General features: G+C 42.7%; 1 protein-coding gene across 4 annotated transcripts in view; it reads right to left on the bottom strand.

Annotated features, from left to right (window-relative positions):
• The window catches only part of scube3 (signal peptide, CUB domain and EGF like domain containing 3), a 153,611-nt gene extending 139,933 nt beyond the window's left edge, over positions 1-13,678 (bottom strand). For 2 of the 4 annotated variants that reach the window (XM_008109715.3, XM_008109718.3), the window contains exon 1: positions 12,970-13,677. In XM_008109715.3, the coding sequence (XP_008107922.1) occupies positions 12,970-13,051 (82 nt within the window). In that variant the 5' untranslated portion in view covers positions 13,052-13,677. Of the gene's footprint in view, positions 1-12,969 lie in introns of all 4 variants that reach the window. The other 2 variants (XM_008109716.3, XM_008109717.3) reach the window with 2 other exon arrangements.
• Between the last annotated feature and the right edge of the window lie 2,107 nt (positions 13,679-15,785).

The following is a 15,785-nucleotide window of genomic DNA, read 5'->3' as shown; positions in this document are numbered from 1 at the left end:
ATAACTAGCTTGAGATGGAAGAGGGCATTTTAGTTATACCATTCAACAATAACTTCCAAAATGGTTTAAGCATTTTGTTAGGGCTTCCTCATATCACTTGCATCCCTGCTCCTTCGAATTCCCAGGTACCTTCCTTTTGTGCTACATTCCTGTTTGAGATTATCAACCTGTGGGCAGGTTCTGCCTGCCATTCCCTATCAATTTGTAAAATATAGCAGATCTAGCTTCAGTGCACCACATTTCCACCAGACAGGCAACAGCAATGGACAGTTATATGTTCTTTCTATGTTGTCTTGTTTGTTGGATCCAGATTTATTTGGATAACTGAGATTTATGGACTGTCATCCAACTGAGATTTACTGACTGTTCCCAGTGGCAAGTCAGCATGGCCACCCACATCATCCACAAAACAGGCTTGCACATTAGCTCCATTCAGAATCCAAATAAGCTATTCTTCTCCCCTTGCATGCACACAATATATTACATCCTGATCTATTCAAACCACACTTTGCCACTATGACTAGATCCATGGTTTGGAAAACTGAACCAAACTATAGATTGCTACTTTATAAAAGCAAAGTAAGGCTTCAGTAGACTAGGAACCGGTAGGTAGGTAGGTAGGTAGGTAGGTAGGAAGGAGAGATGGGAGTGCTTAAGACCACGTTTTCCATGTCCATCACACTGGATTGATGGCAACTGCATTTTACATGCACTGAAATCAAGGTACAGACACAAGACTATTGCTCATACAAGAATATTTTAGATTCCAAACGGATGACATGATCCCCCAACATCAGCTTCTCATGAAAGGTCTGAATTCCTCAATTGCACATGAAGGATTTTGTTAAGTAAAGGGTTGTTCTCAGAGAATTCTGTTGGAACATGCCTTGTACCTCGTTAGGCACATATGTAAGAGAAAGTAATTATCCTGTGTGATTACAGCAAGATAGCAGACACTGGAGACATCAATCATAAGACAGCATTATATAGTTGCCATGTCTTTGAAGTCCTGTAAAACATGGGTGAACAACAAAGGAAAGGCAATATTTGCCCCCCGTAGCAGGCCACAGTTAAGCATTTCTGGCTGAAACCCCATTTTCGAAAATGACTGGATGTCAGCCCACATTTGTAATTTTGGAGTTTTCCAGCCTATTTTCTGTAGGCTTCGTTTAGTGCACATTTTGAGGGGTGAGGTGGTGGTCATTTCAGGGCACATAATGCTCTAGGCAGCACCTGAGGTCATTGGTCTCCTTCAAAAATCAATAAATTAAGGGGAAATCTGGTAGCTGCCCCAAAAGGATTGTTACCCATAGGTTACCCATAGGTTGTTCTTTCCCCACCCCATAAAATGTGGTATAGGCTTTTCTCCCATTAAAAGTACTAATTGGATTAATTTCATTCTTGTTTCTATACCTTGATATAACCAATTATCAAATGAAATTATTGTATTTGATAAAACAGAATTGGTTCAACCACCCTAGTAACACACAAGACCATTGTTCTCAGGCTATCTCATGTAGGGGATCAGCAGTTGTTTTCTCCCCATGTAATAGGGACCATGGCTCCATTTGGGCCATTATATATGACAGGCTAAAACTGTTCCTTATTTTCCTGAAAATTTTCCTGAGACTAGCAGCCAATGGCTTACGAACCAGCACTGGTCCAAGGACCATCACTTTGAGTAGCACTGGTGTAAACTATGATGTCCACTAGAACGACATACTTTATTAAGAAAATAAGGCATTTGACAACTGTTGAATGCAGTCTTCTCCCTGCGTTTTAACAGTTATTTAATTGGGTGTGTGTGTTTGTTTTGTTTTTTTACAATCAGACTGTCACACCGCACTTTGGGGGCTATGCAATGACAAATGCTACCCTGCAAATTATGCTTCATTTGTAAATTTCTTAACATGATTTTTGTCGTTCTCCACAGAAGAGCTAAATGTTGTTTTAAGTAATGTTCCAAACTGTTTTTTTATTATATACAGTCTACTCTAGAAGAAGGAGAGCTTGTTTTTGTTCGTATGTTCTCCAATTTTAGCACAGATGTTGATTATACTCCTTGTTTGTCTATTTTCTAAAATGTACAAAGACTTTGTTCAGTTTGAGGCAGTACCTTCCATCAATAAGCCAATTTCTACATAAATGGAAAGCACACACTTCGTAAAGGGCAACAGGCTAACTTCCTTTTCCTTTGTAAAAACAGAAGTCTTTATTTCTTTAGGTGTTGTTTTTTGGCTAATTAAAACTATCCTAAAAGCATTTACATTCTGCTAAAGAAAGCAAGAGTGGCATGGGACCCATAATGCTGGCTGCGTAACCTGAAGACCAGCCAGCACACTGAGGCTAGTTTAAGATTGCAAAGACAGAGTACACTTTATTTACCATCATCATAAGCTTCCCCTAAGACTCTCTGGGGACATATAACCTTGAAAATGAGGGATAAAGTTATTCTGGAATATTTTCCTATGTAGATTACACCAGTGTGACTTTTTGTAAAAACACTATGACCTCTTACACTCAAGAGACAGTAAAACTCCCCAGGAGAGGATAATTCAAAGTGTCTAAAACATTTAATTTGCTTTGCCATTACAAAAAATTCACTCTTTCTCTTTCCTGCACCCGAAAAATACACTTATAAGTACAGGCATGTTAGCTATCTTCAGTCAATTCTCCTTTGAACTACTACACATTGAAATGTTTGTGGTTTGATACTCATAGGTGTGGGCAACAACCATCTTCTATAATTTTTAATGGAAGTGAGAAAAAGGGAAGGGATAAAGGCAGAAAGGAAAGAGTGGGGAAAAAGATGGAGATAATGGAAGGAAAGGGAGTATCGTCTGCAGTCAAGTGAATTATATTCGTTCAAAATTCCTATGGTGTTGGACCCTGCAGGTGCATTCTTACTTGAAAAGAACCGTCCCATTATCTCCCAAACACATCAGTGATCTACATCATCCTTCTCATAATCATGCTTTACACTATTGCCTCTGGGAATGCATAAATTTTAATGGGAGAGGTTGAATCTTTTTGATTCCATTGAAATATGATCCTCCAAAGTATTAAGAATTTAGCGCAGCCAGATTAGGCTGCAATACTTTCCCACTCAGAAGTGGATACTTACAGAATTGCACTGCATAGGCATTTATGGAATTGCATTGCTCACACTTTTAATTTAACTGTTGTTTGAGTTACATATTCTCATATAACATTCATTAGATCTTCTAAATCTTTATTTTAGCCCATCATATTTGGCATAGACTTTACATATGCAAGAGGCAGATTTACAAAAAGTTGGGAGAATATTTTCTCCCTGAATTCTGGATCAACATATAAATACAGCATAGTGTTAGCTGTTTCTGAACACATGGGACTGGGTTTCTTGATCTCTGGAAAAAAGAAACTGAATTGCTGTGAATTTTCTGGGCTGTATGGCCATGTTCCAGAAGCATTCTCTCCTGACGTTTCACCCTCATCTATGGCAGGCATTCTGAGAGGTTGTGAGGTCTGTTGGAAACTAGGCAAGTGGGGTTTATATACCTGTGGAATATCCAGAGTGGGAGAAGGAACTCTTGTTTGCTTGAGGCAAGTGTTTGGGGCAATACATCACGCAAAGGATTCCCCCAGGCAGGAAACAATCAAGCTTTGAAGCTACAAGTCCATTCAATACTAATCGACATTCACACTTGCCTCAAGCAAACAAGAGTTCCTTCTCCCCCCTCTGGATATTCCACAGATATATAAACCCCACTTGCCTAGTTTCCAACAGACCTCACAACCTCTTAGAATGCCTGCCATAAATGTGGGTGAAATATCAGGAGAGAATGCTTCTGGAACATGGCCATACAGCCCAGAAAACTCTCAGCAACCCAGTGATTCTGGCCATGAAAGTCTTCGACAAAACAACAAAGAAACTGCTTATTTAATCAAACAAACATGTTTCAGATATATTAATTATCTCCTTTACCATTGTAGATCTAGAGATCGCAAACCAGGTGAGAATAAGACTGGAGACTGATCAGGTAGTGGGCAGATATGAATGATGGCTCCAGATTTTTAGGTAGTGAATCATACACCCCCATTTGCCTCTTTAACATTTTGTTGCCAGTAAATACACATGATACACAACAGGTCAAGACAAGAATAAACTCAACCACAACTGCTTTAGGCAGGGACTTGCAATAACCTTCCTGCTGGGGTTTGACTCTCAAGTCCAGCTCTTGTTTTTATCTAGGCAAAACCCAGTCAATAAACAGAAAATGTCTAGATGGCTTACAAAATAATTTATTCAAGAGGAAAAAACAGGATTCTATGCATCAGAATTCATTATCCTTGGAAAGTGAGTTGACACTAGTCAATACACAACAGGAATCTTGTTGGAGCATCAAAAATCTGCCAGCAAAGTGGCAGGAACAAGTGGCTAAGGAAATTTCACTTTTAGATCGAAAGAGGAACAGGCACCCAAACAAAGCCAACACTCTTCTGCTAGGTTTCATTGGTCAACAGTGAACAGCCTGGATGTGATGTATTTTCCCTCTCCGTATTTGCCAAAGCCTCTTGGCTCCAATGTTATTGAAGAACTTAATGTCACAGCACCATCTTCCAAAGAAGGCTTTAGATCCAGACAGATCAAATCCAAAATCTCAAAGTCATTTACCTCAAGTCTGTTACCTGGAGGAGTCCCAAACATTACAATGAGTACACCAGGGTAGCTTTGCTTTAAAAATGCAATCCAACTAAATTGCCAAAATACATACACAAAGGCTGGCATCCAGTCAGGAAAATACAAGTATATGAGTCACACTATAGAGCAGGGGTCCTCAAACTTTTTAAGCCGAGGGCCGGTCCACAATCCTTCAGACTGTTGAGGGGCCAGATTATCATTTGAAAAAAAAATACAAACAAATTCTGATGCACACTGCATATGTCTTATTTGTAGTGCAAAAACAACAACAACAACAACAATGAAAGAACAATACAATATTTAAAAATGAAAACAATCTTAACCAACATACATTTATCAGGATTTCAATGGGAAGTGTGGTCCTGCTTCTGGCCAATGAGATAGTCAAGTTAATTAGGGTTGTTGTTGTTGTTGTTGTTGTTGTGTGCCTTCAAGTCATTTCAGACTTTGGGCAAGCCTAAGTCTAAAATGTATTTATTTATTATTTATTTATTTACTGCATTTATTTACTACATTTGTATCACACCCTTCTCACCCCAAAGGGGACTCAGAGTGGCTTACAAATTATATGTACATACAATGTATTATATTATTAGCATAGCACAATATTAGCATTATATATTACTATATTGAACTATACCACTATACTGTAATATTATTAGTAATATTATATGTAATACAGAATATAATATTATTATATGGTACTAGCTGTGCCCGGCCACGCATTGCTATGGCGAAGTATGGTGGTATGGGAAATAAAGTATTGAGGAATTGGTGGTAGTTAAGGTAAAGGGTAATTAAGGTAAAGGGTAACATTAGGGTAGTTAAGGTAAAGGGTAACATTAAGTCCATTATAAATGGGTTATATAGCTGTGTGGAAGGGCCTTGAGTCTACACTGCCATATAATCCAGTGCAAATTAGATAATCTGTGGAAGAGGCCTAAGTGAGGCCTAACTCTGCCTGTCCCCTGGGCTGAGTGGGTTGCTAGGAGACCAAGTGGGCGGAGTTTAGCCTTCTAACTGGCAGCAATTGGATAAAAACAATTATTCCTCTACCTCTAATTAGGACTTTATTTTTCTTTTTGTTGTATGAACGTAGAGGCATGGATGAGGGGTTGTGTTGCCAAGTTTAGTGCTTCTGGGATGTGTAGTTTTGTTGTTTTGTCCTAGGCCGAAATTTCATTACCCTTTTATATATATATAGATTATTATTAGTGTTATATTGTATTACATTATAATATTATTATCAATATTATATGTATATACAATATATTATATTATAAAACTGAGGGCGGGGGCCAGGTAAATGACCTCAGAGGGCCGCATTCGGCCCCCGGGCCTTAGTTTGGGGACCCCTGCTATAGAGAATCAGTGTGGTGTGGTGGTTTGAGCATTGGACTATGACTTTGGAGGCTAGGGTCTGAATCCCCACTCAGCCATGGAAATCCATTGGCTTATCCTGGCCAAATCATACTTTGTAAGCCTCAGATGAAGGCAAATAGAGGAGAGGGGGACTCTGAATAGATGTTGCTCAAAAAAACAAAAATAAAGATAGGGTTATCTTAGGGCTGCCATAAGTCAGAAATGACGCGAAGGCACACAGCAACAACAAAATCATGCTATGCATGTGGAGCCAAAAAGATACCATTACACAATGTATTCTACTTTTAGAGGTGGAAAAGGAATTGTGCGGATAGCATGTTCTACTATGCATTACAGTTTTGCATTGCATATTGAGCTCATAATAATTGACATGTGTTACACAATGTTGTTATGGTACATGGGGGTTGTATGGTGCTCACATAGTATATCTATGTGTGTGAATATTGATGCTATGCTGAGGGGAATTTGGTCTGCGGCCAAAGTATGTCAGAAAGCTAAGGGCACAATTCAGATTATTCTGGCCAGTGGGTAGAAGACGTTCCTTAATCTTTGCCAGGGCTTCTTCTTTTGAATATCAAGCAAAGTCCACCTTCCAAACAGCTTACCTCCCAAGTTCATGAAGGAGAAACACAGTATATCAGCAGTTCAACATTTGCAGGGTTTTTTGTTTGTTAGAATCTTCTGTTATTGCCTTATGATATCCATATTATATGGATTTATCTAATTAATTCTGCCTCCTATTCCAAAATTGACCTAATTGAGCAATGGTTCAACCATTCTTGAATTTATTGGCTTCTCTAACTGTCTGTCTGTCCTGTCTTCATCTAATCAGCATTGAATGTTTGCCGTATATGTGTTCTGTGATCCACTCTGAGTCCCCTTTGGGATGAGAAGGGTGGAATATAAATACTGTAAATAAATAAATACATTATCTTTAAGGCCTGTTGAATGATTGAAATACATTCATTCAATCAATCATTATTTATTTAGTTAGTTAGTTAGTTAGTTAGTTATTTCAGAATGAGCTTCCAGTGGTGATTTGGTTCATAATTAATAATGTCATCAAGGAGAAGACTGACATTCTGATTTAACAAAAATAATTCATGATAACATGAGTACCTGTAATACCTTCAGCCCTGTTCTAATTGGGCAAGTAGGCATGGTATAGAGAAGACTCTCCAACTTGTGTCCTTCCAGGTATTTTGGACTTGGCTCCCAAAATTCCTGACCACTGAACAAGCTGGCTAGAGATTCTGGGAATTAGAGGAACAGACACATGGAGGGCTGCAGGGTGAAAGGGCCTGGTGTAGAGCTTATAGTGCTGATCTTGTATTGGGAAGATCTAAGTTCAAATTCCAACTTCGCCATGAAGTTCACTGGGTCAGTCAAGATCACTCAGATCAGTCAAATTCACAGGAAGATCTAGATGTTATAAGGATAAAGAAAGGGATGAAAGCTAGGAGTAATGCTACATTCCTACAAAAAAAGGACTGCAGTTCATTTCGGTGCACAGTAATTAAGTTTACTGCATGAAACCCATTCATTAAAAAATTCAGGCAGAATACATAAAGACTGAATTGATGTCTGGTTTATCTTCAGTTCTTGATCCAGCAAGTCACCCTTGTACAGACACATGTCTCAACATGCAAATGGGGCACCAGTGAGCAGATTCAGGGAAAGACCCTGGGCCATCTCCTATCCTATCCATTCAGCCTTTTAACCCCAGGTAAAAGAGAACTGAAGGCCTTGATTCCTCTAGCCTAAATTCTAACTTTATCAGCCAAACTCAAGTATCTGCTTGCTGTTCTCTATGGAGACAGTGTTTGGACAGCATGTTTGCCCTTGATCCCTTCCACATTTGAGAGTTTGGGAGAAAGGGAGTTTGTTTAAAGCTCAGACAGGATTTCTGTGTACATCTTACAAAAAGCTCTGGCTTGCATTAACGTAACTTGATGTTATGCATGGTCCAATTTTGTCTTCTACAACATATCCAGTATCCCCAGCCCGCTTCCACCTGGCATCCTTTAGACAAGTTGGGATACAATACATTCCCAGTCATACTAATAGGGGATGACAAAGGCCCAAAATGTCTAGAGCAGGCATGGGCAAACTAAGGCCCGGGGGCTGGATGCGGCCCCTTGGTGCTTACATCAGGCCCTCCTGTCCTCTTGGCATAAGGACATGGCAGCTTGCTGTGTCCTTATGCCAAAAAGACTAGGGAGGAAGGCACGCAGCAGCCGAGAGCCCTCTGGGGTGATCTCGGCCATCACGTGCCTTGCCCTCCGCCCAGCATAAGGACAGTGCAAGCAGTTCCATACTTATGCTGGGAGGACAGCTCAAGGAAAGCACATGGCAGCTGAGAGCCCTCTCCAGCACTCTCAGCTATCGCCTGCCTCACCCTCCTCCTGACATAATGCTAAGAGGACAGCCTGAGGATTGGGGGAGGAAGATCCGGGGAGAGGATCGAGGCAGTTGTTGAGTATCCCACCTTCCTCCTGGCATAAGGATGGGGCAAGCGGCCCTGTCCTTATGGTGGGAGGACAACCTGAGGATGAGCCAGGCCCTGCACTGTCCTCTCTTGGCCCTGCCCTCTCCTGGGCCCTGCCCCTCGCGGGTCCATTCCACCCAGTGTGTGAATGGTTCCTCTCCCTCCAGGCCCAGCTCTTCCAGCCAGGCCCATAATGCGGCCTCAGGGCAAAAATGTTTGCCCATGCCTGGTCTAGAGAATACCAGGTGAGGGAATGCTGGGCTATGACACCCCTAAATGACATAGATGTCCCTACTCTAATGTTGTTATGTGACTTTCAAGTCAACTGAGTTACAGGAACACTATCCTAGGCTTTCTTATAAGTTTTTTTCCTGAAAATTTCACCTCACTTTCTGTCCTTGTGATAATTGGATTTTGAAACATTTGGTTTGTTATGGAAACAGGGACAGATGATGAAGCTTCAGTGGAGACAACTTTTCCCCATGATAACTCTTTCAGAAGTGAACTTCCCTCTGTCCCGTTCTTAACTATGAATTGTTTGTAATTTAGGGACTGCCTGTAATTTTGTATTTCAGTAAGAATTTTTAATGAATCTCCCCTCAACCTGGGAACTTCCAGATGTGTTGGACCATTCTGGGTATGGTTTGGTGGGAGATACTGTCTGACACATTTGGAAGGCACAGACCTGGAGAAGTTTACTCAACTCCCCCTTTATTTCTTCCAGGGTCAGCTATGTTTCTGGAAAACTTCATGTTCTACAAATGAGTGTGTGCTGTGCTCTACAGTCAGGCTTTTTTGGTCATCACTGCAGTTTACAAAACAAGAAGAGCAAAGAGCTCAAATCGAAACCTTTTATGAGTGTGGGTATCATCCCTGCTCCATTCCACATCCATCCAGTGACTTTTAAAAAAAAATCATTTCCATGATGGACTATTGCTGTGATCTATATGACAAACTGATATTCCAGGCACAGTATTTCATTTTCCTGTCATGTGTCTTTAAATTATTTTTAACCTAAGGCAACCCTATCACGGGGGTTCCTTGACAAGATCTGTATGGGGAGGGGGAGGATTTTACCTTCTTCTGAGGCTGACAGAAAGTGACTTGCCCAAGGTTACCCAGTTGGTGTCCACGGTCAAGCAGGGATTCAAACCTTGTTCTCTAGAGTTGCGGTCGAATGCTCATAGTACTAGACCATGATGGCTCCCATATATTTAACTACAAGGGCAAAAATACTCTGAAGTCAACAGACAGACATCATCTGATCTTGGAAGATAACCAGGTTAGTACTTGGAGAGGGGACTTCCAACAAATATTAGGTGCTGTAGGTTATATTTCAAAAGAAGGATCTGGCAAACCATCGTTGAGTATTCCTTGCAGAGCCACGGTGGCACAATTGGTTAAACCAGTGGTTCTCAACCTGTGGGTCCCCAGATGTTTTGGGCCTTCAACTCCCAGAAATCCTAACAGCTGGTAAACTGGCTGGAATTTCTAGGAGTTGTAGGCCAAAACACCTGGGGAACCACAGGTTGAAAACCACTGGGTTAAACCCTTGTGTCAGCTGAACTGCTGACCTGAAGGTTGCTGGTTTGAAACCTGGAGATGGGCTGAGCTCCCGTCTGTCAGCTCTTGCTTCCCTGCTAACACATCCGGGCATCCCCTGGGCAACGTTTCTGTAGATGGCCAATTCTCTCACACCAGAAGTGACTTGCAGTATCTTCTCAAGTCGCTTCTGACACGATTTAAAAAGTATTCCTTGCTCAGTTTGAAGATACATATATGGACACTGAGCTCAAACAAGAATACAAGATCAGGATGTCCAAGTGACATGCATCAGAATGGTCCTGTTGAAATGTCAGTGTGGTTTTTCTCATACAAGAAACAAGCATAGAGGAGGAAGGCATTTTTACCTGCTAAATCTCATCAACTAAGGAACTAGCCCAAATCCACATCTTCCTCCCTCCCCTTCCTTCCCTGAAGGTATCCCGTCAAGTCTCTACAAGATGGAATTTTGCTTTGCTATTTTAGCATAAATCTGGCCAGGGCTTTGGTGGAATTTGAAACCCAAAGGCCTTAATAAATAAATATTATGATAAGAATATGAAAGCAATGCACACACTGAAGATAATTGGAAGAGGGAGAAATCCCTAAGCATTCCCTTCCAAGCTAAAATCACTAGACTTTGCATGAAGACAACTCCTCTCTTTATAAAGCCTGCAAAGGGAAACAACACAAAGCCCCAGAATACCCTTGTAGTTTTTGAGCCTAGTTTCCAAGTAGTCTATCCTCTAAAGGCAAGAACAACATACTTTGAAAGTCTGAACATAATATCCTGGAAACTTCCCCTAACTTCAAACAGAAGCCTAAGAGGAAGTAACATCCACATGGTGAAAATATTGCCAATGTTCCTTAAGCATGGATTTACTAAAACCCTCTCTTGTTCAATATGTTGTCAAAGGCCAGAATAGCCAGAATCACTGGGTTACTGAGTTTCCCAGGCTGTATGTCCATGTTCCGGAAGCATTCTGTTCTGACATTTCGCCTGCATTTATGGCAGGCATCCTCACCGGTTGTGAGGTCTGTTAGAAACTAGGCAAGTGGAGTTTACGTATCTGTGGAATGTCCAGGGTGGGAGAAAGAACTCGTGTCTGTTGGAGACAGGTGTGAATGTTGCAATTGGCCACCTTGATTAGCATTGAATAGCTTTTCAGCTTCAAGATCTGGCTATTTACTGCCTGGGGAAATCCTTTCTTGGGAGATGTTAGCTGGCCCTGATTGATTCATGTCTGGAATTCCTCTGTTTTCTGAGTGTTGATATTTATTTACTGTCCTTATTTTAGAGGGTTTTTTTTCAATACTGGTAGCCAGATTTTGTTCATTTTTATGCTTTCCTCCTTTCTGTTGAAATTGTCCACATGCTTGTGGATTTCAGTGGCTTCTCTGTGTAGTCCAACATGGTGGTTGTGAGAGTGGTCGAGCATTTCTGTGTTCTCAAATCATATGCTGTGTCCAGGTTGGTTCCTCAGGTGCTCTGCTATGGCTGACTTCTCTGGCTGAGTGAGTTTACAGTGTCTATGGTGTTCCTTGATTCGTGTTTGGATGCAACATTCCCACTTGCCTCCAACAGAGAGAGTTCTTTCTCCCACCCTGGACATTCCAGATATATAAACCCCACTTGCCTAGTTTCCAACAGACCTCACAACCTCTGAGGATGCAGGTGAAACGTCAGGAGAAAATGCTTCTGGAACATGGCCATACAGCTGGGAAAACTCACAGCAACTCTCTCTTGTTCGCTACTCTTTCTAACACATGCGGTTCCTTGCATTTCCTCTTGACTGACAACCTAGTAAGAGACGGCGTGTGGGCGTACAGGCTGGTGTTGTTGCGAAGTGGGAAGGCACAGCAAGGGAACCAGATATTTGGGCATCCAAACGCACCTCTCCCCTTGAGTTTCGCCGCGCTGCCTAAAGGTTGTCACACGCGCCTTGAGGATTCTATTAGGAGCCCCCGGTGGCGCAGTGGATTAAACCTTTGTGCCGGCAGGGCTACGCCGGTTCGAATCCGGGGAGCGGGGTGAACTCCAGTCTGTCAGCTACAGCTTCTCGTGCCGGGAAATAAGAGAAGCATCCCACAAGATGTTTTTTTTTTTTCCCCGTGTCAGGAGCGACTTGAGAAACTGCAAGTCGCTTCTGGTGTGAGAGAATTGGCCGTGTGCAAGAACCTTGCCCAGGGGACGCCCGGATGTTTTGATGTTTTTGCCATCTTTGTGGGAGGCTTCTCTTGGAGCTGGAGCTGATAGAGGGAACTCATCCGCGCTTTCCCCGGGTTGGTTTCGAGGGGAGAGCGCGGATGAGCTCCCTCTATCAGGATAGTAAAACATCAAACGCCCGGGCGTCCCCTGGGGTAACGGCCAATTCTCTGACACCAGAAACAACTTGCAGTTTCTCAAGTCGCTTCTGACACGGAAAAAAAGCATTATATTTAATATCACAATTGATGAATCATGGGCGGGGGGGGGGGGGGCTGTACCGAATTAGGAAGAGAGAAGAAGAAACAAAACAAAAAAAAACTTTCCATCCCTCTTAACTTCTCCATTCACCGGTGGCTGAAAAGCAATTCTCAAAGCGCTCCGAACAGACTCGAGGAGGAAAAACGGTGAAGGTAAGGCATTCCGCACTTGGCTTAGAGATCTGGCCGAGGGATGCGAATCTCACAGCCTGTCCTAAGGGTGAAAGGCGAGAGGAATGGTCCCAAAGACATACAGACACACACACACACACACAGAGAGAGAGAGAGAGAGAGAGAGAGAGAGAGAGAGAGAGAGAGAGAGAGAGAGAGAGAGAGAGAGAGAGAGAGAGAGAGAGAGATTGCGAGTAGGGGGAAGCAAGAGAGAGGTTGCCTCTGAGGCTCTTACCTTGACTGGCTTTCGCCATGGTGCCTCCGGAGCAGAAGAGAAAGGAGAGCAGGCACCACCCCGCCACCTCCAAGGTCCCCATTCCCAGGCTCGAGCGGAAGGTCTGTCTCCTCGGAGGCTCAGGGGAGCAAACTCTTCCGAAGGCGCACAAGAGACAGAGAGACAGAGAGAGAGGTCCGCTCCGCGTGCGCTCCTGGAGGAGAGGATTCAGGTTCGGGTTTGTTGGTGCGGCTTTTGTTCGGCTGCTCCTCAAGACGCAAGAGGGAGACCCTGGGCTCCTCCGAGTGGCCTTGATCCTTCCCTCCCTCCCTCCCTCCCGCGGCTCCCTTTGGCCAAGCAGCAACCCCAGCCCGTCCCAGTTTGGTCTCGTGCTGGGGACCTGGGAAGGGTCCACCCAAGCAACGCCCTTTCTCTCCCTCCCTCTCTTCCTTTCTTCCTTTCTTTCTTTCCTTCCTCCTAGTTGCCTCCTTCTCCTCCTTCTTCTCCCCTCCCTCCCACCGCCCTCGCCCGGACTCTGCCGCTCGGCTCTGGCTGCAGGAATTTACAGTCTGCCGCCGGGGGAGCCGGGCTAGTCGCCATGGAGACGGCTTCCCCGGGAGCCAGGAGGTCAGGCGAGCCAGAGACCCGCGGGCAAATCAATGGATCAATGCTGCCAGGGCCCCGCCGCAGAGAGAGGCGCAGCCAGAGCCAGAGCCAGGAGCAGACCCTCGCCGCCCTCGCCGCCCGGGGGCCCGGCTTTCCCGGGAGAAGCAGCAGGGAGGGGCATGAGAAAGGGGAACGGGCTCAGGAGACTGGGGTGGGGGGGCATTAAGGAGGAGAAGGGGGAAAAAACCCTCCCTCCCACCTAGGGGGGGGGGGTTGAAACTTTTCTTTTTAGCGAATCATGAAGAGTAGTTCCATAACGCAAACTAATTTAGAAATCAGGTTCCGTCGATAAACTTCAGTGGACACTCAAGACAGGTAAACTTCAGTGGACACTCATGGGGATTTGGTTAACCATTTAAAATTCAGGTTTTTTCAATATACAGTAGAGTCTCACTTATCCAACATAAACGGGCCGGCAGAATGTTGGATAAGGGAATATGTTGGATAATAAGGAGGGATTAAGAAAAAGCCTATTAAACATCAAAATAGGTTATGATTTTACAAATTAAGCACCAAAACATCATGTTATACAACAAATTTGACAGAAAAAGTAGTTCAATATGCAGTAATGCTATGTAGTAATTACTGCATTTACGAATTTAGCACCAAAATATCATGATATATTGGAAACATTGACTACAAAAATGCGTTGGATAATCCAGAATGTTGGATAAGCAAGTGTTGGATAAGTGAGACTCTACTGTAATACTCTTAGATGTACTATTCAAATAGAAGACCCCTTATGGAAACCATATTACAGTAGAGTCTCACTTATCCAAGCCTCGCTTATCCAAGTCTCTGGATAATCCAAGCCATTTTTGTAGTCAATGTTTTCAATATATCGTGATATTTTGGTGCTAAATTCGTAAATACAGTCATTACAACATAACATTACTGCGTATTTAACTACTTTTTCTGTCAAATTTGTTGTATAACATGAAGTTTTGGTGCTTAATTTGTAAAATCATAACCTAATTTGATGTTTAATAGGTTTTTCCTTAATCCCTCCTTATTATCCAAGATATTTGCTTATCCAAGCTTCTGCCGGCTCGTTTAGCTTGGATAAGTGAGACTCTACTGTATCTAAGATACGATTATGAAAGACTAATAGCTGGAAAGTATTGCACTGTATGCAACAAACACTCTCAAATGTATGTAAATAAATATTAATAAAAAATGCAGGTTTTAAAAAAACCTGAACAAGTTTGAGGGGGGTTGGACCCCTAACCCCCCCCCCCAGCTTGGCTCCAGCCCTGCTCCCACCTTCCCCACTCTCCACTTTCTTTGACCAACTTCTGCTCCTGAAGGAAGGCGCTCTCTCTGGGGCTCAATGGAAGACCCACATCAAAGCACTTCTCACTGGGTCAGTCATGATCATACAGTTCAGTCCAATTCACAGGAAGGTTTAGATGTTATTTTATTTATTTATTTACAACATTTCTACCCCGCCTTTCTCACCCGAGGGGACTCAAGGCAGCTTACAAAAATTGGCAAAATTCAATGCCCAAAACAGAATTCAATAAAAACAGACAACACAATTAACTCAATTAAATACTTAATAAAACATTATACAAAGCTTAAAAACATATAAATACTTATATAGGATATAAGGATAAAGGAAGGGATGAAAGCTAGGCATAATGCTACATTCCTACATAAAGGGCCATAAATTCATTTGGGTGCACAGAAATTAAGTAAGGGTACTGCATGAGACCCATTCATTTAAAAATTCAGGCAGAATAATAAGGACTGAATTGATGTCTGGTTTATCTTCAAGTCTTGATCCAGCAAGTCACACTTGCACAGAAACATGTTTCAACATGCAAATCTTTGAGTAAAAGAAAGGGGCACCAGGGAGCAGACTTGGGAAAAGGCCCTGGACCATCTCCTATCCTATCCATTCAGCCTTTTGACCCCAGGTAAAAAAGAACTCAAGGCCTTGACTCCTCCAGCCTAAATTCAAACTGGAAGGGGGGGGGGGAGAGCATTAAGGAGGACAGGGCTGTAGCCAGGGGGCAGGGTTTAGGGGTTCAACCCCCCCCCCCCGAAAATTTTCAGGTTAAAAAAAACCTGGTTTACTCATGAATTTTAACTGGATAACAAACTCCCCATGCTAAGTTTATGAGACGCAAAAAAATTAAGAGTTCCTCCAGAACTACAAGCACTATCAC

This window comes from Anolis carolinensis, chromosome 4 (assembly GCF_035594765.1).
Source record: "Anolis carolinensis isolate JA03-04 chromosome 4, rAnoCar3.1.pri, whole genome shotgun sequence".
NCBI lineage: Eukaryota > Metazoa > Chordata > Lepidosauria > Squamata > Dactyloidae > Anolis > Anolis carolinensis.
Note: the sequence above shows the minus strand (reverse complement) of the source record. Positions and strands in the feature narration are given on the sequence as shown.